The sequence below is a fragment of the Carettochelys insculpta genome, chromosome 1 (assembly GCF_033958435.1).
Source record: "Carettochelys insculpta isolate YL-2023 chromosome 1, ASM3395843v1, whole genome shotgun sequence".
Lineage (NCBI taxonomy): Eukaryota > Metazoa > Chordata > Testudines > Carettochelyidae > Carettochelys > Carettochelys insculpta.
In genome coordinates this window covers 331373888-331401282 of record NC_134137.1, presented here as the reverse complement: position 1 = coordinate 331401282, position 27395 = coordinate 331373888, and the positions used below count along the sequence as shown (strand labels likewise).

The 27395-nt window shown below is 45.0% G+C and overlaps 1 protein-coding gene across 1 annotated transcript in view; it reads right to left on the bottom strand.

Annotated features, from left to right (window-relative positions):
• Nucleotides 1–3264: 3264 nt before the first annotated feature.
• The window catches only part of TES (testin LIM domain protein), a 52809-nt gene continuing 28678 nt past the window's right edge, over nt 3265–27395 (bottom strand). The window contains exons 3-7 of the mRNA XM_075014798.1: nt 21546–21798; nt 19945–20280; nt 16133–16348; nt 15451–15609; nt 3265–4392 (exon numbers count right to left, since the gene is read on the bottom strand). Coding sequence (XP_074870899.1) covers nt 4201–4392; nt 15451–15609; nt 16133–16348; nt 19945–20280; nt 21546–21798 — 1156 coding nt within the window. The 3' untranslated portion in view covers nt 3265–4200. The remainder of the gene's footprint in view (nt 4393–15450; nt 15610–16132; nt 16349–19944; nt 20281–21545; nt 21799–27395) is intronic.

Here is a 27395-nt window from a genome sequence, read left to right as displayed (position 1 = left end):
ACATTTACATATAGGGAGCTGGACTGACCCCCAGCTGCCTGGGAACATTGGTTTGGGAAAGGGAGAGACCCACCCTGTTCCCACCAGTCTAGTAAATGTCTCTCAGGCAGGTGACACCTGTCACTACCTTGATTCCTTAAATAAGTTCCTTATACACACCACTGTCTTCACTATTGTATCTGAGCACCTTCATTACTATATTAAGCGGTATGACTACACATCCATCATCGCTTGCTTGTTCACTCCCCTGAGGGCGATGCATGTGCAGTGAAGTCTTGTTTTGGTAGGGGCTGTTTTGTTTTTCAAACCTGTTAGGTAGATGTACCTAGTGTCATATGCTTGTAACAGAGAAGGCAAGGTCAGAGAAATGTACCTTGCATTTGGAGCAGAAAGTGGCCCCTTGGTTCTGAGTGGACTTCATTCCAGTCTCAAACAATCCCCGGGAAGGATCTAGCTCCTGCACAGATAAACTTGATCGTAATGGTTGAGAGATGCATCGTGGCTTAGGAGTGAAGCTGTTCACCATGGTCTTCATCCCAGACCTTTAGATAGTATCAGTATCCTGGACCCAGGCCATGAAGCACCTTGAAGACAAGAACTAAAAGACCTTGAACTTGATTTGAATGTATCAGAAGCCAATGCTACGTGTAGTGGGATGGGTGTGATGGGCTCAAGGTTACTCTGAGGGGATGAACAGGTGTATTTTCTCCCTGCTTGAAGTTTACCTAAGTGCTTAAAGTTTCATGCCCAGGCGTATCACAGTGCTGTTGTCCATCTGAAAGGTAATGAAGACACAAATAACTGAGACTGGTCTTTGTCCACCAGCATGGGGAGGAAGGAGTTGTCTCACAGTGCATGGGGGAGTATCTACAGTGAAGAGGACGGGCCCAAGGAGGCCACACTACATGCAAATGGAGCCTCAGCTCAGCTTAATTCAGCCCAGAATACAAGAAAAGATATGTCTACATAGCAAAAGTCATGGAGCTCAGGCTCTGGGGGTCTTTAGTTGTTATGTAGACTTCCAGGCTCAGGCTGGAGCTCTGGGTCCCTCCCGCCCTACAGGGTCCTAAAGCCTGGGGTCCACACTAAGCCCAGAAGCCTACACAGCAATGAAAACAGCCCTGCAGCCTAGCCAGACTCAGCAGACATAGGCTAGCTATGGATTTTTAGTCTACTCTGAGGAAGTGCATCATACCCATGAAAACTCATTATCTAAGAAAAAAATTTGTTAGGTTTTAAGGTGCTACAGGACTGCTTGATATTAGCTAACTGGGCAGTAAATCAACCTTTGCTTTGGAAACACCTGGGGCCCAGGCACCAGGAGGGCATGGGCATCACAGCAGCATGAAGCAGAGAGAGGCAGACAGCAGCATGCCTTTATGCTAGCTAGAGAAGAGAGCCAGGCTAGCCTGCCTGAGAAAGCAGTGAGCTCATCATGACACAACCCTGGGCTTCAGTGTGACAAATTTCATTAGCAAAAATAATTGATTCAGCCACTGTCCCTCACTGAGATTCTGAACATGTACTGCCTCACTTTGTCAGTTTTATCTAAAACCCAGGAACAGTGTCTTCTATGAACTTCAAAGTGTGAAAATCTTTTCTATTAATCATCACTACAACCAGTCACCTATGGGCTGTCTGACTGTTGCCATTATCCTGGGAACAGCAAAATCACATGACAAATTAAGGAGAGAAAATGAGCATCTTGGGCAATCAGAGGGACATTTAAGGGAGACCACGTGCTTTTACGAGAATGGAATATGATCTGCTATCATGATCGATTCATATACTACATGCAAAAAAGCAGATAAGTTACACGTTCAGAAATTAATGGGATTTGGTTTTATTCTCATCCAACAGGTGATGCCTCGTTCAGCATGACAGGTCTTTGCTTCAGTAATAACTCAAAGAGCTGTTTATTGGAATGGCCCTCAACCGCTTCCTAAAGCACATTTGTTCTTGAAGGTCTCCCAGCCAACTACACTGACACAGACTGAACCACTTTAACTTACATGATCAGAGTCCATGGTGGTACAGATTCAGGGACATGTACTTTAGGTATGTCCTCTTGGCTGTTAAGATGTCTTGAGCCCAAGGAGAAAATTGTACAAATTTCCGTAACAAAAGGAATCTATGTCTAGTCTAGTCCTGCTAGACTACAATACTGAACTGGTTATTGTTCACGTGGTTCCAACAATATATATTTGCAGCACATTCATAGGCTTTCAAACTACGTTATAAAGGCCTCAGTGCTCTTTTGCTGTTCTAGCATATCAGTCCAATTCAGCAGACAAGCTGACAGAAGTCACAGCTCTCATGGTTCCCAGTCCTGTGCCTTAAACATAAGCCCTTTGGTGCAAAATTAGAACTAGTGGTATCTAAACATGAAATATCCTATCAAGATGATGATCAGTAAAGGGTTTAACAGGGTTTTTCCTTCTGTATTCTAAAGATCATAAAAAGAAACATGAACACATTGTCTTTGGATAGTAACAGAGAAGGAGCTGTGCTAGTCTACATACTATCAAAACAAAAAAGCAGTCAAGTAGCACTTTAAAGACTTAACAGAATAATTTATTAGGTGAGCTTTTGTGGGACAGACCCACTTCTTCAGACCATAGACATAACAGAACAGACTCAATATTTAAATACTTAAATATTACTTAAATAACACTTAAATATTAAATATTTAAATATTGAGTCTGTTCTGGTATAGCTATGGTCTGAAGAAGTGGGTCTGTCCCACGAAAGCTCACCTAATAAATTATTTTGTTAGTCTTTAAAGTGCTATGTGACTACACTGTCTTTGAAGCATGTAACTGTTACTCAAAGACTATTTTTTGTCCTTGACGTTAACTCCCCCTGCTGCAGTAAAAGCACAATTACACCAACTAAAAGTGGAATAAAAATCATGTTAACATAAGTGAGCAAAGCTTTTTTATTTGTTAGCATTAGGGTACATATATAAGCATGTGCAATTCTTACAAAAAGCTGAATTTGAAGTTTGCATAGTTCTTTACAAGGCCAACATCTCTTTCTTTCATGTTTGGCACCAGTTTTACATGATTAAGACATTTCAGCATAGAACTGTTATTCTTAGAAATGTAATCAATTGAACATTTTAGTTTCTACCCCATCAGATCACTCCCCAAATCACAAAAGTTAATCCATTTTTAACTCTAGAATAAGCAAAGTTAGTATGCAGCTGTAAAATTTTTTTTGTTCCAACACAAATACTGAATTGGTTTGTCAGAAAACTATCCATGTTGTTTCTGCTTCTGCTCATAATTTACACAGACTTCTGGATACAACTTCAGAATACTTAACACCATGTAAAGGTCTTTTGTAGCATTCCAGATCCTCAGAGTAAAGTAGGTGGGTAATTCTGCACCATAACCCCGATCAACCACACAAGCTCAGAAAAGGGCATTCACAAGTACTAGAAAAGCTGGTTTAGAATTCTTTAAAGAGGGAGAAAGGATAGGCCTAAAATCAGACAGACTAATCTTGTGCAACTAACAGAATGAAACCTCACTCATATGTTTCAGCATGACATCAGCTTTCTTTAATTTTCATGTGCAACTACTAAAAAAATTGCGCTGTTTCCAGAGACAGTAAATTAAGCAGATTAAGTGACAGGTTCCACTTCACTTTTATGAAGTTGTTCTATAAACCTGACTGTGTTTTTGTTTTAGATAAAATGTGCGGCTTTATCAAAGTGCTCGATGAAAGCAGGAATGCTTTTACAACTGTTAATTTATTGCCAGTGCTGAAATGGGAAAACCTGTTTGTATCACGTCACATAAACAAAGAGCCTCACCCAGAAAATACACTCTGTTACTTCTAGGCTTATTTTCTACCCTACATTTTACAAGAGAAAGAAAAAGGAAAGTCTGTTGAAGATGGTGCTTAAGGTATGTAGCTCAGATCACATTTTTCCTACATTTCTGGGATACACAAAAGTTTAGCATTGAGTGCTTAAAAGCAATACCTTAAAGAATAGAGAAATGTGAAACTTTCATGAAGTACTACTAATAGTTAAAGAAAGAATGTTACAGAGCAAGTTTCTTGGTTATTCATTCAGAGTCTTTGGGAATATGCCAAATACTTATAGCAAATGCCCTTATATTGCATTTTACAGTAGAAATGCAATGACTTTGCAATATGGTGATACTTAGGTTCATGTACATGTTCCCCCTCTTAAGACATCATCTTTTTCTTGCATTCTACAGAGCAGAAGACCATTCCTTCTATTGGCATGAATTTCTGGCCAATAAGACTCTTGCTACAACAAGAACAGAGGAAGCACTCTGTTGTGGCATGCCAGTTGAAGCTGTTGTAAGTTACACGTTGAACTTCTGGATCAATAGCATTATGACAGCCTTGGCAGATCTGAGGAGTGAAAACAGCAATCCAGTTATAAACACATTCACTCTCCATTTTGAAACAAAAAGCAGTCAAGTAGCACTTTAAAGACTACCAAAATAGTTTATTAGGTGAGCTTTCATGGGACAGACCCACTTCTTCAGACCATAGCCAGACCAGAACAGGCTCAATATTTAAGGCACAGAGAACCAAAAACAGTAAGCAGGGAGGACAAATCAGAAAAAGGTAATCAAGGTGAGCAAATCAGAGAGTGGAGGGGTGGGGGGGAAGGTCAAGAATTAGACTGAGCCAAGTATGCAGACAAGCCCCTATAGTGACTCAGAAAAGTTCCCATCACGATTTAAACCATGTGTTAATGTGCCGAATTTGAATATAAAAGCCAGCTTTTATATTCTTTATATATACATCTTTCTCTCCATTTTGAGGACAAGGTAGAACTCAGGAGAGCCATTAGGAATTACTTCCTGGGAATGACAGATTCACAAAAAGGGAATAAATACAGTCAGAAATCTTCTAGACCAAAAGAAACTTTTAAAGCATGGGTGTCCAACCTTTTGGCTTGCCTGGGCCGCACTGAGTGAAGAGGAATTGTCTTGGGCCGCAAATAAAATATATAATATAGTTAATGTATATAAATCACATAATGTTAAAAGTTTACGATCTTGTGGGGCCACATTACTAGCTGCCCAGGGCTGCATGTGGCCCGCAGGCTGGACACGCCTGTTTTAAAGGCTAACTCAGCTATCAGATGACTGCAAGTAGTCAGGGTACATGTTAAAAAGTAAGCAAGAGAGCAAGTGCAAGTGTTTGAAAATTGAAAAATTGGTCAAAGAAGTCATTGCAATAGAGCCTAAACTTTAACATTAATATAGCAAGTTTTGATTCAATGTACCAGCCAATGCAAATCCTCATTGTGCTACATGTTGCATTCAGCACCATATTAAAATGTCACATCCAGGGTCACTGTCACTGGGACAGCTTGCCACTGACAATGCAGCAATGTCAGACAATGAAGAATTGCCAGAGGTGAACCTGCATGGCCAGCAGAGAAGTTACTGCAGCCTTACACAATCCCCGATCTCTGCAATTACTTGCATTTTTCACGCACTGATTTCCATAACACACTGAAGTATTTTCAGTAGTTCCCATTGTGACAGATAAGGCAATTTCCTGCAATATACTGGACAAATATTATGGAATTAAGTTTCAGTATCTTCGGAATTTATTGTATTACAAATATGTTTTTACTATTGTTGGATTATATGCAAGGTCTATGTGGGAAGACCTAACTAATGTAAACTTTGTTTACTACCACTCCCCTCTTCCCTACTAGGATTATGGCACTAAGGGTATATACCTGGTGAGGGTCAATCTTCTAGAGTTTGATTTCACACACCTAGGCCATTTCTACCCAGACAACTTTCTCCAAAAGTAGCATGGTAATACACGGCCTGAACTATGCTAATAAGGTGCAGATGCAAATTCCCTGCACTTCATTAGCATACAGTCACGTGATTTGGAGTCCGGAAGACCGTTCTTCCAGACTCCAAAACGCCGTTTAGAAGCACAGCCCCAGGGGAGCTTCCAGAAGGAAGTCCCAAAAAATTTCGGGAAGAAGGGGAGTCTGGACGAACAACCTCTTTGTGGAAGTCCCCCCAGGGCCGCGCTTCTAAACGGCATTTTGGAGTCCAGAAGAATGGTCTTCCGGACTCCAAATCACGTGACCATATGCTAATGAGGCACGGGGAATTTGCATCTGCACCTTATTAGCATATTTCAGGCTGTGTGTTACCATGCCACTTTCAGAGAAAGTGGCCTGTGTAGAAACGGCCCTAATGGCGACATGTGAAATCAAACTATCAGGGTCCCCAGATGACCCTTCTACTCCTCAATCACGCAAAGAGTAAGTGATATCAATGGGAAGGATAGCTTGGTGGCCTGAGCATTGTCCTGTTAAACCCATGGTTGTAAGCTCAATCCTTGGAGGAGGTCATTTAGGGGTCTGGAGAGAATAGATTTAGTTTTTAAAAAAAAAAATCTGCCAGGCATGGTGCTTGGTCCTGCCAAGAAGGCAGGGAACTGGACTCCACAGAACTCCTGAGGCCGTTTCCAGTTGTATGGGACATGTATTTGCATAAACCTCTCTCAGGGAGGACAGCCAGGTAAACTGATTGTAGATAAGTGGATTCCAGCTATTCAATTGCCATAGCTGGAATTGCATATCATTGCATATCTGCAATCAACTTTAAGTTCTAGTGTACACCTAGCCTAACTTTCTTGGGAATTCCATATGCCTCTCATTCCTATGGAGGCACTGTGCAGCTTTGAAAGTAACAGGAACTGCAAAGATTACTTTGGGGTAGGTTTGCTTTCCACCATAATTCACTATAATCCACTGGCACATACCACAAGCCAGTCATGAAATCTTTATTCCGGGAAAAGTCAGATGAATCTGGTAAAAGCCAGATATGATGAATGGTAAAACATTTCTAAAAGATAAGATCCAGGTCTGGATCGTAGGTATGGTCTTAACGCCACAGCATGGGTAACAGTTTTCCCCAGATATAAAGGGATATTTTATTTTCACTGTCTATCATGGATTTAAAATGCTGATTAAAAAGAATTTAAAATATTCTCGACAAATTCTTAAATGAACACTTTTGCTCCAATATGCACCCTGAAGGCTTCTGTTTTTAAAATGATATTACCTACATATTCACTCTTACTATATGGAATGCCTAAGTGGAATATCAGTCTGGACTATTATTATGGGATATGCAACAGTCCATAGAATAATATTACCTCTGAAGCAGATGTTGATGCATAGGTTCAGACATACAGAATATTGCATAATAGCACAGAAGCAGTTAAAATAAGAAGTTGGCTAATATAACCAGCCAAAACAAAGAGAAGAGCTAGTCAGACCAATATTTGACAAATCAACATGTACAAAAAGCAGTTTTCAAGTTTCTGGGAAAGTAATATAAACTCTGAAGTTAAAAAAAATTGTAGTCACTCACAGGACCGCTCATGGGGGGGAGGGGCAGGGAGCGGGGTAAAAGGGGCAGTTGCTCCAGAGCCAACTGATTCAAAAGGGACCAGGGCTCTTGGCTGCTGTTGCTGCTGCTGTAGCAGCGTTGGCTGTTGGAGTCTGGAACCCGTTAAATCACTGCTGGAGTGCCATACGGCACACTCTGCGAGGCTCCAAGAACAGCTGGCGGGGCGGGGAGGGGAAGATAGCTGGCACAGCACAGTCCAAGTGGCGCTTAGGGCTGGCTGCCCCCAGCCTTGCCCCTTCCACCCATGGCCCTGCCTCTTCCAGCAGTACAAAGCTGCCCCCTCCCCCCGCCTTGCGCAGGGGCCTGACAAGTGTGTCAGCCCCATGTTTTGCTAACACACAACCTCACACCCCTCACTCTACTTTTGATTAGCACTTTCAGCAGCACTAGTTTTTTTTTTTTTTAAACTCTCCGTAAAACTACTCTAACATCATCCACCCCCTGTGGCCTTCTGGCTAAGCCACTTAAGCTGAATGATACCTGAAGCTGGGACTGAATCTGCAGATTCAGAAGGATCTTAGGGTAGGTCTACACTACTGTTTGAAACCTGCAGCAGTTCGTCTCAGAGACCTGGGCTATAGACTTGGGCTTGTGCTATGGCACTAATGACAACCAATTAGCTAATGAGGTTTCGGCTGGAGCTGGACTCAGATCCTTGCCTTCCTTCCTCGGCTTCAGATCCCCCACGTCTACACAACTGTTTTTAACATCTATCACATGCTGCTGAGTTTTTGTTTTTGTTTTTAAAAAAGCAGGGAGTTATAAAGTTGTAGCTGAGGTGACAGTCTGACCAAAGAGATACAAAGCTCAAAAAAATTTTTGAAGAGCTTAATTCAGGTTAAGTTTAGATTGTGCCCTTTGCCCAGATGTGGCCTGCAGGCACTGCTGGTATGGGTGAATAAATTAACAAAATACTGAGTGTTCTTGGCACTGCTCCAAAGGAAGAATAACGCTCAGTTTTTATATTTCCTTTCCTAAGTGATGCAAGAGCTGTAGATGCACCATCAGAGGAAGTCTGAATCTTATCTGTCAAAGTGCTTTGCACAGGCTGAAACTCACTAATTTGGAACTCTCTAGTCTGGCAACACCCAAAATCCAGCATGATTTTAATTAGTGGGATGACCACTTATCATGGGGATGGCCAAGTTTCCCACAGTCCCATACAGTTTGTATACAGCCACCAGTTCCGGCTGTCAGTGTTCTCTGGTTATTTAGCTGTAATTTACCCCTAAATATCTTCTAAGAGCCCAATAAGCAATGAAAGTGTTGGTAATGACGCTAGACAATCCTGATCTCCCATAATCCAGGAAATTCTTTCATTCAGCATCCGTCAAGTCCCGAGGGTGCCGGATTAGAGAGGTTCAACCCGGAGTTTATTTCTATGATATATTGTTTCTAAGATTCTTAAAGTGCTTTACAGACAGATATTCGTGAACTGAGACTCACAGCACCATGTCATAATGACTGTGCTTTAAACTACAACTCTTCCCCACACTTAATCTCAAAATAATCAAGCCAGACAGAGGCCTTTTGGGGCGAGACACAAATATATTTAAAAATAAAAGGTATGAAAATGGAAAAATGTTTTAAGGTCAGTTCATTTAAGCTGCAAGGACAATGGTCAGACTGAGAAGGAGAATGACATGTTCTTTCCAACAACATGTTTCAAAGAAAGCATCTCAAATAGCAAGAGGAAGAGCACAGAAGGAAAAAAATCTGAACTGGGAAGTACTGAGATTATATTATATGAACTTTTGAAGCAGTGTGAACACTGGTTTTCCTTAGCTGTAAACACTATTGTCTTCCTACTTTTCTACAACCTGACCAATCAACCACAAACCTCATTTGTAGAGCCCTGCGCAGATACCAAAATTTGTATCCACAGCCACAAAAAAGATCCACAGATATCTACATCCACAGATATTGGTATCTGCAAAAACGAGCCATGGGTATCCATATCTATGTTTGCAAATGCAGATATTTGTGGATACCCCTGGTTTTGCAGGGTTCTACTCATTTAGAACTGGAAATACAAAATCAGGCAGCAACAAAAGCAAAAAATCACCAAATACAGTATGGGTCTGTGTTAACAAAAATAAAGGAAGTGTCTTAGGAGAAGATTTGATATGGTAAGGTAAGGGAACTGTTTCTGGACTTTTAATTTAAATTAAGAGGGTTAAAAGCAGCATTTTTCTGCACAATAAAGCTTCAAGGCTGTATTAAGTCAATGTTTGGTTGCATACTTTTTAAAGAACCACCACGATGTTTTGCTCAGAGTTACAAATATTTCAGTTATGAACAACTTCTATTTCTGAGTGTTTGTAACTTTTGAGGTTCTCCTGTAGTACTATATATACACATATAAGTGATTGTGTTATTCCTTGACCCTGTACTCAAGGAGCTGAAAGTAAATTCTTTACTTTCAAGGAAATCAGGAAAACAGTAAACACTTTCCTATCTGGCAGCCCCCAGACTGGGAGGTTGCTGGATATTCATATATTCTGGATGCTAGAGAGGCATACCGAGCAATTCGTAACAGTAAAGAAGAACGAGATTAGATAATAAGAAGCAAATAAATGTATGCAGAGTACTTTATCAACAGTAGTACACTCATCCCTTGCTATATGAGCACAATTGGTTCCCAACTTTCTGCTCGTAGGTGAAAACTCGTAAAAGGGACACTAAATTACCACTAAAATACATGTGAAAGTCTCTCATTGGTTCCTAGTACTCCTAATTGGGGGAAAGAGTGGCAGCATGCAGCTTGAAAAGTAAGTGAACATTGTGGGGGTTGGAAAGCTGCAGTACCTGTGGGGGGTGCAGTGATCTGGGGGAGTTCCGGGCCTGGGTGGGTGTCAGGAGTGGGTGGGGCTGGGAGATGTGTGGGGAGTTGTGGGCTGGGGTGTTGGGAGCTGGCTGGGTAGGGCTGTGGGTTTCCCCGTGCCCTGACCAGGGCCGCCGCAGCTGGCTCTCCTCCAGCTGCAAGGCTGCAGGTCTCCCCATGCCCTGGCCAGGGACTTGGCTCTGTTCTAGCCACGGGGCTGTGGGTCTTCCTGAATTCTGGTCAGGGACCCCAGGGCTGGCTCCACTCCATTTGTATTCCTGTCTTGGGAGAGGAATGTCATGTAGTCATACCCTAGAAGTTCTAGTCATTTGACAGATGAGTACACAGAGGTTAACTAACACATGAGATTGAAGTTACTGCCAGAACTACAAAATCTCAGCTCCTACTCTCTTGCTCTTCCCATTAGACTGCACTCACTTCCTACTTTATGTGTAGCTGTTAATACTTGAAAGGTATTGATGACATCCGAGATTAAAAAGCACTGACAATGTTAAAGAAACACAGTCTTGTGGCACCTTAAAGACAACCAAATTTATTAGGTAATAAGCTTTCATGGGTTAGACTTACTGGTAGTAGCCACAGTTTCCTTCCTTCCTTAAGTGCCACGCCAACTGGCGTAGCCGATCATGGCCCTCCACCCCCATCTATTCTGAGTGCTTTCTGAGCTCTTCTTCAGGTGTGGGAACGTATTCAGCTTTGACACTGGCTGTGGCCACACTGGAGGGTGACATCGAAATGGCTTATCCCTATCTGTTATTTCGAAATAAGCTATTTCGAAATAAGTGCTATGGAAGCAACTACACATGAAATGTGGATCGACGTTGCAATCTGCAACATTGAAAAGACTCCCAGTCATTTAGAAACGGAGCGGCTACACAGCCACAGCTTCATTTCGAAATAACAGGGCAGGAAATGGTGAGGGCAGGGTCGAATGGCTGACGAGCCCTTCCTGGAGCACAGGCGAGCCAACCCCTTAAAGGGCTCCTCACAAACACATCCCCCGTGCACATGCTGAGGACCCCGGCCGCTTGCAGCAGGCGACCTCCAGCACAGCACTCAGCAGAGCCTTGGGTAGCCACCACACCGCTGCCTGCCATGGACCTGCAGCACTTCACTGATGAGGACATCTTGGACATCATGGCCAGCCTGATGGCCACCCTGACAGCATGCTGTATGAGGCTACGTGCTGCCCGACATGTGGCCAACCTCCTGCAGGCTCCCCACACAGTGCATCTGGAGCACCCCCTGTTCCAGCCCCACCATCGCCTCTGGCAGTACCCCACCAGTGGGGAATGGTGGGATGAGATTGTCTGCGGAGAGTAGGACGACGACCAGTGGGTCCGCAACTTCCGGATGATTCGGGCCACCTTCACGGAGCTCTGCCATTGGTTGGCACCAGCACTTCACCACCAGGACACCTGCATGCAGCCCGCCCTCCCCCTGGAGAAACAAGTGGCCATCGCTCTGTGGAAGCTGGCCACCCCAGACAGCAACTGCTTGGTCAGCCACCAATTCAAGGTGGGAAAGGCCACCTTCAGGATCGTCCTCCTTCAGGTAAGGCACACAGGGCCACACATCATCAGTGGGGTCCTGGGGCGGGGGTCCCAAAGTGTCAGGACCTGGAGAATGGGGTCCCTGGGAGGGGGTCCCAGGGAGGGGACCCCCCCTTATGCTACCACACACTCACGGGCGCCTGTGGCCTCTACCCTACAGGTTGTCGACACCATCAACAGAATCATCCTGCGCCGCCTGATCCGCCTTGGGGACGTGGATGCTGCTATGGCCGGCTTCCAACAGCTGGGATTCCCCAGCTGCATCGGTGCATTGGACAGCACCCACATCACCATCTGGGCTCCACCACACAGCTGGGGACGGTACATCAACTGAAAGGGCTACCACTCTGCTGTCCTCCAGGCCCTTGTGGATGCCCAAGGACGTTTCACTGACATCTGTGTGGGCTGGCCGGGCAGGTGCCATGATGCCCGTGCCTTGTGGAACTCGTGGCTTGGCCGCAGGATGGCAGAGGACCGCTACATCCACCCACGGGAGCTGCCAGTGGGGGACATGACCATGCCCCCGTGCATCGTTGCCAATGCTGCCTACCCACTCCAGGCCTGGCTAATGCACCCCTACACGGGACACACCAATGAGAGCCAGGAACTCTTCAGTGCCTGCCTCAACTGGGCCAGGAACACCGTGGAGGGGGCATTCAGCCTTCTGAAGGAGCATTTCAGGTGCCTCCTGATGCACCTGGAGGTAGCCCTGCCCAACGTGCCCACAGTCGTGGGCGCCTGCTGTGCACTGCACGACCTCGTGGAGGGCAAGCAGGCGCTCTTTGTGGCACACTGGGCAGCTGAGGCCATGCTGCACTATGAGCAGCCAGGTACACCGGGATGGGGTGCGCGTGTGGGAGGCCCTCTGGGAGACCTTTGCCTGGGGGGCCCCCATGACCTGGCCCAGATCACTCCATGCAACTTCCCTGGCCCCTGTTCTCACCCCTGCCCCACCAGCACCCCCCTTGCCACCCCCATTCGAGGCAGGACACAGAGCACTGTTAGTCGAATTCAACTGCTATGTTTGGAACATAAAGAATGTGTGAATATTTACTGGGGGGTGTGAACTATTTACATGGGGGGTGGGGGGCCTCAATCTTCCATCAGAGTGGCTGGTTGGGAGCCACGACAGCCCCTGGAGCCACGACCGCCCTGGGTTTGGGGACCATGGCTGGGCTGGGCTGGGGCAGGTGGAACAGGGAGGTAGGGCTGGACTGGGGTATCTAGGGGCTCGGATTCATGGGGGGCGGGCATGGATGGGCAGGGATCGCCCGGCCACAGCCAGCGCGTCAGCTCCCACCGCTTGGCCGGGGTCATGTCAGCTGGGAGCAGAGCTGCAAGGGTGGGGGAGGCAGAAGGGACACCAGGGGGCTGAGGAACAGCAAGGAGCTGAGGAAGAGTGGGGTGGCAGGCAAGAGGGGGATGTTGGGGCACAGTGGGGTGACGGGGAAGAGGAGGGTACCGGAGAGGAAGGGGGGGCTGGGACAGAGGGGGTGCTGCAGGAAAGGCCATCCATGGGGCGGGCGGCTGGGCCAGGCGGTTGGCGACGGCCTGGGTCAGGGTGTCGAGATACCCGGCCACCCAGTCCCAGGCCTCCCGCTCCATGCAGATCCATTCCCGCAGCAAGCGGTTCTGCTCCTGCCATGCAGCTGTGTGGGCTGCTGCCAGATCATCTGCCCAGCTGCTGCAGCGGCTCCTCCCACACGGCACCTGGTCCAGAGAGGCGTCGCCCCCTTGCCCTCCTCTGCTGCTGCAGTGCTCCCAGGCACGTCCAGGGGGCTGGGGTGGCTACCAGATGCCAAGGCTGTGAAGACATAAGGTGAGAGGGTGGGACTCCATCAGTCATGAGCCTGGGTACCGTGAGCCAGCGGCCTTGTCCCCACCGCCATCCCACTCTGCTTGTGGTGAGGGGCTCTGGGGTGGCCCGTCTTCTGTGGGGTCCGTCAGTGTGGGGCCATTAGAGTGACTGCCCCAGCCCTCCCGGGCTTCTGACCCTCATGGCAGCCCATGGCCCCAGGCAGGCTCCCCCGCTCCCCTGGCAACAACGGCCATCCCCGGGTCCCTGGCCCTTGGCCGTGTACCCAGGCCCATTCCGGCTGCATCGGGGACAACCCCCACCCCCACATGACCAGGGCACCCCATGCCCGGTTCTACCTGAGGGTTCCTTGGGAGGTTCAGGTGAGGCCTGGGTGGAGGTTGCCCAGCTAGGGCTCTTGGTGGGCTCGGCCATGCACAGCAGTCCCTCGCTCCCGCTGTCGCTGTCCCCGGTGCCAGCAGGTACTTTGGGGCCTGCTTTAGGGGAGGCCATGGAGGGTCCTGGCTGGGGCTCCTCACCTTGCCCCTCTGGCTCCGCTGTGTCCAGGGTCTCCTCGGGTGGTGCAGCCTCCCTGGGTCCCAGCAGCTGTTGGAGCTCCCTGAAGTAGGGGCAGGTGGCCGGCGCTGCCCCGACTGCCTGGCTGAGCTCCTTGCCAGGGCATAGCCCTGCCACAGCTCCTTGACTTTGGAGTGGACCTGGTTGGGGGTCCGGAGGGAGTGGCCCCTTGCATCAAGGTTGCTGGCGAGGCGGGAGAAGGCGTCCGCGTTTCTCCTCCATCCCTCTGTCCTGAGCAGGATGTCCTCCTCCCCCCAGACAGCCAGCAGGTCCTGGACTTCAGCTTCTAGCCAGAGGGCCCCCCTCCTCTTTGGGGGGCTGCCCAGAGCCCTTGGAGCCCCGCCGCCCAGACCCCTTGGCTCCACGGGGATCCTGGGGGTCTTGGCTGCCGGCCATCAGTCCGACCACGGTGGGGTGTCGCTTTCTGAGGGTGCTTGGGAGTGTTGTCTGGCCACCTCATGCTCCTATGGCTGCCAGCACTCTCAGCTTCCTGCATGGGGTTTGTGTGTCCCTGCAGCTTTAAGGCACTCGCAGCTGACAGCCATAGAGCTCTGGCTGCTGGTGGGAGGGGCCGGCTCTGTGGGGGACTTTTCACTTCGAAATGGCAGCCAGGGAGAGGCTACACACATTTCATTTCGAAATTAACATTGAAAGGAGGCGTTATTCCCAACACGGGAGTGGAATAACCATTGCGAAATGAAGGCCATTTAATTTCAAAATTAATTTTGAAATGAGCAATTGCTGCGTAGTCGCTCTCCTGCTCATTTCGAAATTGCCCCTTATTTCAAAATAATCTTCGAAATGAGCTGCTAGTGTGGCCGCAGCCTCTGAGTACTTTTCTCAGACCTGAGGAGGAGATCTGTGTAAGCTCAAAGGCTCGTCTCTCTCACCAATTGAAGCTGGCCCTGTAACAGAGATATTACTTCATGCACAAAGTCATTATTATCTCAGTTTTAAATCTTTCAGTTTTTAAGAAGTCTTGGTTCAGCTCTGCACACTAAATGCCCTGGAAGCTGCCTAGTAGGTTAACGAATTGCATTCTTTTAAACTGCTTCTATACACACTCTAGCAAGTTGCTTCAGTATCAAGTGAAAGTAGAAGACAATTTAGACTTTAACTGAAACAGAAACACCTCACATTTAGTGTGGATGAGAATGGGATTGTATGCTGTACTATCAGAAGTTATCATACACATTCCTATTTCAGACCAAATCAAACTAACTTCAAGCATCTTACCACAGCATGGTTCTTCACATAGCATGGTTTGCAGACAGGCTTGTCGTTTACCATGACGTAGATTTCCCCCGCCAAGACACAGTCACAATCGAAGCAGCAAAAGTGTTTCAGGTGCCAGTTTTGACATTCCGCCTGAGTATATTCATTGCTGAATATCAGCTGTGGGGGGAGGGGAACAATAAACAAAAAAAATGCCCACAAAATGTATCATTGTATGTATTTCTGTCTAGGAAACTTTAGACTACAAACAAGGCGCGTTTCCAGGTTTCCAAAAACCGGTGAGTTGATTCCATTCTTTTCTAATCCAGATTGTTACTATAAACATGCAAATTTAAAGCTGTATTTATGTGACTTTGTTTTGAAGCCCCTCTAATGACTCTGTTAACACAAAGACCAATGGCATTACTTAGTCTACGCTCTGTATTTTGCATTAAGATATCTGAATAATTTACGAGGTGCTCCTCCTAGAGTCCTTAGCAAGAAAAACTTAAACAAGAATAAGCTAACTGCATTGTATTCCACATAAATCAGCTCTCTTTTAGTTGATGATTAAAACATATCACACACCCATTTGGATAGGGCTGTTTTGTTAAAATACAGTTACTTTACGAAGGAAAAGCTGGGTCACAGTGAATATCTATTTTCTAAATATGCACACTGTAAGGCTAGGGATTTTGCTTACCTCATCACATCCAGCACATCGGGGTTTCTCACTGTCACAGTAATGTCTCCCACAGTACAGTTTTCCATTCTTCCAGAAGTAGATCATATCCACAAGAAGTTCACTACAGGTGCAGCAGACAAAACAAGCGGGGTGCCACAGTTTGTCATACCCAGCACGCTCAGCATAAACAGCTGGATCACCTTCTTTCATGTCTAACTTGCAGCAGTAGCAGGACTAGAGTGAAGCCATCAAAAGTAAGTAAGTTAGATATGAAATGAGAGTATATAAAAATATGTCTGTACAACCCCTTTCCAAATTCGTATTTCAGTAAATTCTAACTTCCCAGCTTAAAATTAAGGAGCTGGAGTTACTCCGAAAGGTCAAGGTTAGTAAATTTTATCCCAGGTCAAAACTACAGGCTTAATTAAGCAATACAAGAAGACATAGCTTATTAACTGGGTGGTGAGTTTTGCAATGTGTATTTATCAGCTAGAACTGGACTGAGTCCACCAGAAAATTTCACATGGTTCATGGAATACTCTCTGAGAGTAAATAAGTGCATATTACTACAGGAGTTCTATGGGCTACGACCTACTGGAGGTTAGACTAAATCATCACAGTGGTCCCTTCCGGCCTTAGAAGCTGTGCAGAGAGTCAAGAACAGAAACCAAAAGGTGAGTGACCATTATTCCATTAGCTAATGTAGTATTCTGTGGACCAACTCTTGGCTGGAATGAGAAAAACTAGCAAAACCAACAGCTGCTGGAGTAAAACTGGATTCCACTAAATAAAAATAAGGCCAAATACTTTCAAGTATTGAGAAGAGATAATGAAGTAGTAGCTGCATCTGATGAATAAAGAAAGCATGTATTGTTCCAATTTCAAAAATCTTTGACTTAAGCCTACGCTCCAGTACTGCTGTGAGCTGGCTGTTGTCCAATTATCTATCTTTATGCCCGGGGAAGGAACAGGAAAGTGTAAGCACAATCATATTATAAATAAGTTCCAAGAAACCTAGGGATATTGTATTACTAATATTTATATTCTATACTAAAATGGTTTAGTCTGCCAGTTGGAGAGCAGAGATGGTACATGCAATCCACTGTATCATTTGCACATTTGCTGCACTGTTTGACTTTTGTCTCACTGTGTGCCTACTTTCCTTCCTCTAACAGCTATACGAATTTAAAAAAAGTTCTCCACTTCTTTTTTTTTTTGGCTAATGTGATCCCTCTGTTCTGATTGGCTCCTTTTACCCCCCGGCTCCCCCCAGAACTGAAGTTAACAACAAAAGAGTCTACTGTGCTTTGCATTCCTTTAAAAAAAACCCACAACTCCAGGAAATGTACATGAAAGGCCGTTTCTATACATTCCACTTTCAAATGGCCCGAAGTATGCTAATGAGGCGTGGATGTAAATTCCCAGCACCTCATTAGCAAAGGGTTACATGATTTGGAGTCCAGAAGAAGCTCTTCCGGATGCCAAAACAGCGTGTAGAAGTGTAGCCCCTGGGGGATCTTCTGGAAGGAAGATCCCCCAGGGGCTGCGCTTCCACACGCTGTTTTGGAGTCCAGAAGAGCTTCTTCTGGACTCCAAATCATGTGACCTTATGCTAATGAGGCACTGGGAATTTACATCCGAGCCTCAGTAGCATATTTCGGGCCATTTAGTAGCACGCCACTTTCGGAAAAGTGGTCTGTGCAGAAACAGCCAAAAGGAGAGTCCAAACAACAAAGAATGTGGGGCAGTGACACTGCTAGAGGGGAGAGCACTAGAAGTAGAAAATACACATTTTTTTGGCTCATCATCTTCTCCTTACTTCAGGTGTATTCCTGCTCCGACAGGAAAACTTCCCATTGACTCCAATTTGTTTCAATATGACCCAGAGTAGGACCTCCATGAACTCTTATCTTCACTGCAGCCCTCTGGCCTTGTGAGCTAAAAAGGGGGCACTGTCCATACAAGATTTTTCCCACCAGACAGAGATAAAGTTCAATTCGGTGAACTCTGACTATCCAATGCTCTACAACGATTGTTATTTATAGCAAAACAAGAAGTTAATTATGAAAATATGTCTCTAAATGTGCCGACATCCTGATAAAACCTATTTTTTACCTGTACTGGGAGGGTCCCAACTATCCTCTTTAAATTCAATTTGCAAATACACAAACAGGGGTCACAATATCAAATATCCCTATTTGCTCTCTTCTTACTAGGAAAGGTCATTCTACACTGAGATGCTTTAGTTTATACACTCCTAGGAGATTTCAGTGGGAGGGAACTGGCAGCAGGGCATTTTCTGTATGTGCGCCTCCATAGGGAGTTGTGAGCTATGTTCCCCTTGATCCAATGTAATCCAGAGCAGTTTATCATTAGGGTGTGTGCAAGGGATCATACTATGCACAAGGCAGTGCTTTTAAGAAAATACGTGAGTTTGGTTTTTAACAGGAAAGATATTGCTTATGCGGTATCACACCAGAAGGTATAGAGGGCATAGCATGTATCTTGTTGTATGATAGCTTAATTTCACCATAGCCTGTTAATAGGTGATTTGCTAAACTTGGGCATGTTATTTCAGCTTGCAGTAGTTTCAACTGTTATTGCAATGTCAGCCTTATTATTTATTTCAAAAAGTAGCTCCCAATATCTAGTTCACGGCATAAGGAGAATAAAGGCAGCAGAGATGGTCAATAAAGTTCCTTACCTACACCAGAAAAAAAATTCAGAATCTAGCCTAATGTTAGGAATAACTGTCCTCATGAACTTACGGAGAATGAACTTCAAAGACACAGATTCCTCCCCCATGTAGCCTGGGGCCATGCATGTATTAGTCTATGTTTTTTCCCCTGAGATATTCTGAAGTTACTGAAAACACTTCCATGCAGTTGTAGGAGTCCCTTGAAGGAATCATGTAAATAACATGAGTTTCAGTCATTTTACTATCTGCTCTTCAAACCTCAAAATCAAGGCTGGCAGGGGCAAATCAGTAAGGGGTACAAGGTAAACTTTTAAATTCTGGTAACAAGTGACCTGCAGTTCAGTCTAACCCCCTTGCTAAACTACACTCCTTTATATTTATACACAGGTATCAGAGACATACACAGCTGGAGTTTGCAGTCTCTAATCCTAAAAATAGCAAGTATAGTTAAAACATGCTTGTATAGCAACACAAGAGGTAATACTTATTTGCTTCATTTTTGTGTAACAGTCCACCAAGAGATCTTATTCAGATCCTTATAGAGACAACAGAAATTTACTACCAGTACTGGGAATTAAATCATCCCTTCAAGCTCGCACAGAATTGAAGACTATCAAAGAAAACGAAAATGTGGTTCTCAATATGAAAGTCTGACTAGTCAAAATATAAATCAATTATGCAGTCTGACTGGTGAGGAAACTACCTTATTAGGAATATATAATATTTTTGTCTTTAGTTCCAGGTTAAAAAAAAATCAGTACGTTACAATACCTCAGAAAATATTCTGTCCCCAGAAAGAGGGCAGAGAGAATAGGTTACTAAGAACATTCCTTCCCCTTGGAAGATTAGTTTATAGCATAAAGACCATTATTCTCATCCATGACCACTTCATTGAAAACCATAGTGTCATATTACTTATCAAAATAATGTATAAAATAGTCAACACAGAAAGTTTAGAGGTATTTTCTGTAAACTATTATTTAATATTACCAAGATTCATTCATTTCAATCAAAGGATATTTCAAATACCTTCAGTGTGCAAACTCAGAAGGTTAAAATAGTAGTTTGAATGGTACCTGCCAGCAGTCCACTTGTAGGCTGCAATATTACTGGCAGCTATCTTTACACTTACATATTGGGATCCTTTTGGACTTGTTGATTTGTCTTCCATAGCTCCTATAGCTGCTGAAGTGCTTTTGTCACCATGATCTGCATTATTCTTGTCAGTAGCTTTAGCTTCCACCTCACTAGGGAACTTGACATCTCCCACACCAAGTGCCTCGTTCTTGTATTTCTTCACAAACTGTTCCATCTGCTTCACCTCATTAGGAGATAACTCATGGCATTTTGAAGGATCCTGATCGTGAGCAGGCAGCTGCTTAGCCAACTGTTTCTTTCTATACTGAGCGCCTTCTGAGCCAGCCACAGGCTGTTTCTCCTTTGGAAGCATCTGCATATATTGTCTCGCCTAAGCCAAGAAGAATCAGAGATAAGATGCCACTTCAGTTATGGAATCTAGATTTTTAAACAAGCAGCTAACATCAGCAATGGTCAAATCCACTTGCAAAATCTTCTATATAAAAACATTAAGCTCCCAAATTTTAAGGGTTCAAGATGAATGCAGCAGATTAACTGACTTACACCCATCATAAAAGGCATACTTGTTTCCAACTGGATTGTTTCCTAGATTAAAAAAATTATAGTATTGACTCCCATAAGTAATAATTCCAACAACAGATAATACTGATAGAGCACTCTCAAAACATTGGCAGCATGCATATAAAGTAGACAAGTATTTTACAGATGGTGCAACTGAACTAAAAAGCATTAGAAAGCTTGCCCAGGACACAGAACCAGTTACAAATAACTGGAGCAAAAGAGGAAGACATAGTTTCAGGAAATCAAGTACAAAAACTAAACATGCAATCTGTAAATGAATGCTAAATACTAAGGGGCTTAGCATATGCAATTTTAATTAAGCCACTGAAAAAAGATACTGCTTCCGATCATAGGCAGAGGCCGGCCATAAAGACAGCATCTCCAGTATATAAAAGTCAATAATTCAAATTGAAAAGTAAAATAAAAGTCCTCAAAAGGCTATCCAAGTGTCTCATCTATTGAGTGGCTAACAAACTGAAGAGGGCTTTTCTTTCATATGTTCATCCTGAGCTTGTTCTTACCATATACAGTAACAGAAAATGTGCAGCTCTGAGTGTTTCCCTTTGCTTTAAACAATGACATAAACTGTATTTTTTACAAGACATCTAATTTCTTTCAGTTCTTCTCGAAAGGAGTTGGGAATTTGTAAATTCTCTCACGCGCTATTACTAAAGGCAGATGCCTAATGCAATGTTTAATCCTAACATGGCCTCTTCCCCACCACTCCCAAAGCAAAAAACCTCACAGACAGCATGCATTAAACTATAACACATTGAGACCCACATGAAGACCAGCTGGATGAATACCAGCACATTTTTATTTGTGAAGCAGAGGAGAGGGGAGAAGAGGAGGAGCGAATCAGGTTTCCAAGTATCCGGGAATTTTAAAAGCTATAAACAAGGATACAAAATACAACCTAGCTAAAAAACAAAGACTTGATCCTATATAAGACCCACAAATGCTGACACTTACTGCTCTGTGGATTCCCACTGCCTCCCCTTCAACCACAAAAACAGAAAAAGCACTCCAGTAAAATGTCACCACTGACCACAAAGTAAGCTCTGCATTTCTTACCAGTGTCTGATTTTGAACAGGAGGAGCCCATTCATAAGTCACAGTATTGATGGATATATTCTTCTTGGCAGACACCGGATTAGTCAGTATCATTACGTTGCGTTTATACATTGGAATCCCATCACTTTTCAGCTTTGCAATAAGAGTTGTATATTTTGTATCTTCAAAGAGCTTCCCCACTTTCCGATCTTCCTCATTGCTTGTGAGGACATCGTGTTCCTCCTGGCCACATTTGCAATTTCGACATATTTTTCTATATATTGTGGAGGAATACAGGAAATTAGCTCCTTGTCTTCAGGTCATATCTCATTTTAGTCACATGCATTGTTGAGAACCACTATGAAAGCACATCTTCTGCCCTGCAAAACTATACAATGATACCAAAAATAATTTAGAGTCTTTAAAATAGGAATAGACCATTAACTGGGTGACCCTTCTGAAATGAAAGAGTTTTTCCGTAATTCCTTCATTGCTCTTAAAAGACCGAAACTTTGTAAACCTCAGGTTGTAATTTCTTTACCAAATTTCCACATTCCACTTTTATTGCACATGCATGCAGAGGATGTTACTATATAGAGTCACTGATAAGTGCAATATCTGACCTTGTTTTAAAGCAACACTCACTTAAGAGGACAGATAAAAATTTGTATTTGAAGAAACTACCACAAGAACAGAACATAAAAATTACTATACTGGCTCAGAGCAATGGTCCATCTAGCCCAGGATCCTGTCTTCTGACAGTGGCCAGTGCCAGATGCTTCAGAGTCAACAAAATGGAGCAATTGAATCTTGTCATCCATGGGATGACCATATCTCCCTGTTCCAAACACGGGACAGGGAGATATGGGCAGGAGGGGTGACCCCTCCCGGCTTCACAAAGCCGTGGGGATCTGGGAAGGAGGCGGCAGCCACCGGCATGCCCAGGGAAGCAGCAGGGCCATGGCAGCTGCCCATGATCCTCTTGCTGCCTCCAAAGCTTGGGGAAGTGACCTACATACTCTCCAGCCAGCAGCTGTGCCTGTGCAGCTGCTGGCAGAAAAGGTCAGTGGGGTGAGGACCCAAATATGGGACTATTAGTCCCTTTTAAAAAATAAGTAGGACGCTTTTTTGGTGTCCCAAATACGGGATGGACGGTCACCCTAGTCACCCAGTCCCAGCTTCTGGCAGAGGTTTACAAATGCCTAGACATGGGTTCTTGTCCCTGACCATCTTGGCTAATATCCATTAATAGGCCTATCCTCCATGAACTCATCTTGATCTTTTTGAACTCTGTTCAAAGCACTGTGGCTTTTACAACATCCCCTAGCAACAAGTTCCACAGATGTTGCATGTGTTATGTGAAGTACTTATATTTTAAACCTGCGATTAATTTTGTGACCCCCATTTCTTGTGTTGTGTGAAAAGGTAAGCAGCACTTCCTTATTCACATCCTCTGCACCATTCCTGGTTTTACAGACTGTTACATATGCCCCAGACCCCTCTTTACCAAGCTGAACACTGTGGGGTTGTCTACGCTACCTCCCTATTTTGAAGGGAGCATGGTAAGTAGGGTGTTGGGAGTTTATTAATGAAGCCCTGTGGTGCATATGCAGCATTTCATTTAGCAAATTCCACCCTTGCGGCAACTCCGAAGTGTTAAACTTTGAAGTGCTGGCTCACGTGTAGCTGCGGCTCACCTGCCGGTACTTCGAAGCACCCCAGGCACACAAGCTGTACGTGAGCCAGCACTTTGAAGTTTAACACTTTGGAGTTGCCGCAGGGGGGAATTTGCTTAATTAAGTGCTGCATATGCACCGCAGCACTTCATTAATAAACTCCCAACACCCTACTTACCTTGCTCCCTTCAAAGTAGGGAGCTAGTGTAGACACAGCCTCTATGAACAGTGAGGAGGAACAGAGTAAACCATGGTCAGACCCTTCAGAACAGCCCACAGTTTCTAGCTGGGACATCTCTTCCCAGGGGCTACACATGGGGGTGCACAAAGGGGTCACACGTACCTTTCAGCACCCCACTCCAACCTCACCATCAGTGCTGCAGGACTCCTTTCAGGCTGCCCCACTCTGGGGGAAGAGCAGACCTGGCCCCTACTCTACCTCTTCCTGTGGCAGTGCTGTGCCACTTCTGGCGAGTCTGGGGTGGTCTTGCCCTCTCCTTCCTTGCTCTAGATCTTGCTGCTCTAGGGCTGCACCACTCAGGTGAAACAGTGGGTGGCTCCGAAGTGGAGAGGGCTGGCGGGGGGTGTTGTTCCAGCCCTTTCCTGGGTTGGGGAGGCACATAGCCAGTGCTCCCCTCTGGAGTCCCCCTCAACAGTCGTCTCTACCTGTCCCTATCCTCCTTTCTTTTCGGGGCTTAGCGAGTTTTTCAGGTGAGGGCAACCTATTGATGAGGACATGTGCAGCACACCTGTGCTCCCCTTTGGTCATTAAACGAAGATAACCTTTCACTGTCCCTCTATTGAGTACTAAAGTGATTTGTAACTCAACACCAACCAAAGCTGATTGCTTAGAGCTACACAATTCCTGTCGTCTAGATACCTGTGCAAAGTCAATGTGTTCATGTGACTAATTTGCTCCAGAAGCAAAGGGGAGCCGGGAGCCAGGTAGAGCCAGGACGGGGAGCCCCTCCTGCACCTGGTCCCAACTTGTATGAAATTAGACTTACATGTGGTTGCCCAGCAATGCAAGTGGAGGGGAGGGAATAGCTCAGTGGCTTGAGCATGGGCCTGCTAAACCCAGCGTTGTGAGCTCAATCCTTGAGGGGGGCCACTTAGGCATCTAGGGGCAAACTGATTAAAAAAGGGATTGGTGCTTGGGCCTGCCACAAGGGCAGAGGACTAGACTAGACGAGATGACCTCCTGAGGTCACTTCCAGCCATATGAGATGTATCTTCTCTCTATATATACATACATTCATATATATATATATATATATATATACACACACATAAATAAAAGTCAAGGGTTTACTGTATTAAAAAAATAAGAAGAACAAGGCTGCTGTTAAAGATTCAAAGAAATCTAGATCACAGTAGTGGTGGAAGGCACTAGCTCAGCATCTAAATCCAGAGTTTCTTGAAGAGCTAACCCAGATCTTGCCAGCAGCAGCCCTCTACTGGTGCTGACAGAATGTTTTCTTCATTTCCATAAATTCAACTAGTTTCATTCCATGACTATTTCAAGACTATTTTTAAGAACCAACTGGGAGCTGAAGGTGGCTTGTTTCCCCCTTCCAATTTGTCAGTAAACACTCCATGAAAAGAAGAGATTTACTATTTGTGACATCGTGAAGCACATGGTGAGAAGACACAATCAGTTCAACCCAACAGCCACAAAGCTTCATAAGTTTAATAAGCCGTTTTAAATGCAAAACATGTTTTGATAAATTGATACTTTGTGTCCAGTGCATTAAGATACATTGAACACAATTTAAAATGCTGTTTTTGTGCATTTAACTGAATTCAAAATTTCCATACAAGGGCTTGACACAAAGCATAAGTAAAATAATAATCTAGTAACTAAGACATGCAACATTCACCATTTTCATAAAAAGTTTAAAACTGAGAAGTACATTTAAGTGAAGCAATTATATTTCTTAAATGTTCATAGATGCAGCACATTGTTCTGGCTAATAAAAAGCCTAAGCGGTAGCACAGGCTATATTTAGTTGCAAATCAACATGAGTTTCATGATTACTAACCACTGAGAGAAGTCAGCCTTTCTGTAGGAAAATGACTAATGCAAAACAACTCACCCCCACACCCTCTCTGAGAATGAGGATTTACTGATTGAGGATTTAAACAAGTTACGGTTGCTAATTTTCTAATCACACACACATACACCCAGAACACCCAAACCCTATCCCACTCCCACCCCTTCCCTAAGGCTCTGTCCCTGCCTGCCCCTTCTGAGGCCCTGCACCCCACCCCCTTCCATACACCTTCTCTGTCATTTGCTCCTCCCCACCTTCACTCCCTTGCTTTCACCAGGCTGGGGCCGAGGGGCGTGAGAGGAGGAGGGCTCCAGCTGGGATTACAGGTTCTGGGTGGGACCAGAGATGTGGTGTTTGGGAGTGCAGGAGAGGATATGGCCTCAAGCCAGGGATGTAACAGGGAACACTGGGATGGGGCCAAGGACCACAGAGTTTGGAGTGTGATGGGGCGCTGGGTTGAAGCAGAGGGTTGGGGTGTTGGAAAGGTGTGAGCAGCAGGAAGGTGCAGCAATTAAAATAGAGTTTGGCGGCTGCTGAAGAGGTTTATTGCTTCCCTGGAGAAGACTAACCTCATCAGCAGTGTATCTACATTTAATGTAGGTTTACAAATTCTGAAGAAAATTGTCTTCTTTGAAGCAGAGCTGGAAGCCAAGCCCTCCCTAACTGGGATACTAGTTAAGAAAAAAGGGGTATGGGCTGTGGACTTGCAGCCAGAAATGAGTTCAAGATGCCAGAAGGGCCTCAAGCTTCAGGCTTTGGGGTGGGGATGAGAGGTTTCAGGTGCAGGAGGGGCTCAGGGTGTGAAAGGAGAATATGGTGCAAGCTCTAGGTGGCCTTTACCTCAGATGGCTCCCAGGAAGTGGTGACATACCTGTCCATGCCCCTGTCTAGGAGCTAGAGACACGTTTCTGTGGTATGAGCAATGCCTCTGCCTGCAGGCACCATTCCAGAAGCTCTCATTGGCTGTATTTCCTGGCCAATCAGAGCTGCAGAGCCAGTGCCTGGGGTGTGAGCAGTGCACAATAACTGCTAGGCAGAGAGGCAGCTGGGGCTGAGGAACATATCACTTCCTGGAGCCATGCAGAGCTAGGTTAGGGAGCCTGTCAGTCTCGTACTAACAAAACATTTAATGTTGCAGTCAGTGGTGTTGATTGGAGCCACCAGGATTCATTTAGCAACTCTAAAAATCTGTGAACCCTGGTTATTATCCTATACGCTATCATATGTAATAACCCTTACTGGGAAGTTATGCATTACAGTCAACATTGTCCCAGTTTGTAAATAGCAACAAAGCAGATGGAGGTTAAGTGACTCACCCAGAGACATACAAAAATCAGTGGCAGAGCAAGAATTTCCTTTTTAAAAAGATGATCCCACAGGCCTAATTTGGTTCTAAACCAAGTTCTTGTCAAATCTAGAGAGTGGGAGGGAAAGAGTAGCTGCACACAGGCAGATAGGAGACTATGAGGACAAGACCTAACTGAGGGGGCACTCCCATTCCCTTGCCATGAAATGATGTCTGTAGAACATGACAAATTAGGGGGTGTTTTGGGTGAGGACTTTCCGGTCTGAGTCCCTGATGAAGGAGAAATTAGCAGTTGCTGACAAAACTGCTAAGTATCAACTTCTCCCCAGATTCTAGTGAAGGAAAGACAACATGCCCCAACCAAGCACCAGCAACTTGACGAGGGAAAGTAGTGATATGGTGACTATTGTTTTCCAGTCAGACAAGGGGAGGATAGAAATTGTTATTCTGCAACTTAAAAAGAAAAAAAAAAGAGAACTGAAATTCTGCTGCCTCTGCCAGAAAAGGTGCTAGTTGTTGGCTTGGATCCTTCTGGTGGCAGCAGCACTTAACAGTGGACGCATTTGGGGGTGGAGGCTTGGTCTTGTGAAATTAGGTCCTTTCCTTCCCAACGGATCTCCAGGTTGTGGGCAGTGGTTCCCTCTTATTTCTACAGCTGGGAAACAGACTAAAAGTCCACGAAGGAGGTGTTCAGTACCTCTGCCAGCACTGTCCCCTTGCCAGGATGCGTGTGTCAGCATGAGGTGGAGGAAAAGGGAGCTGAGGTGGCTGGGGGAAGGGGAGACAGAGGCAGTTGGAACAGCCAGCCTTTTAATACAATTTTGAACCGCCTCCT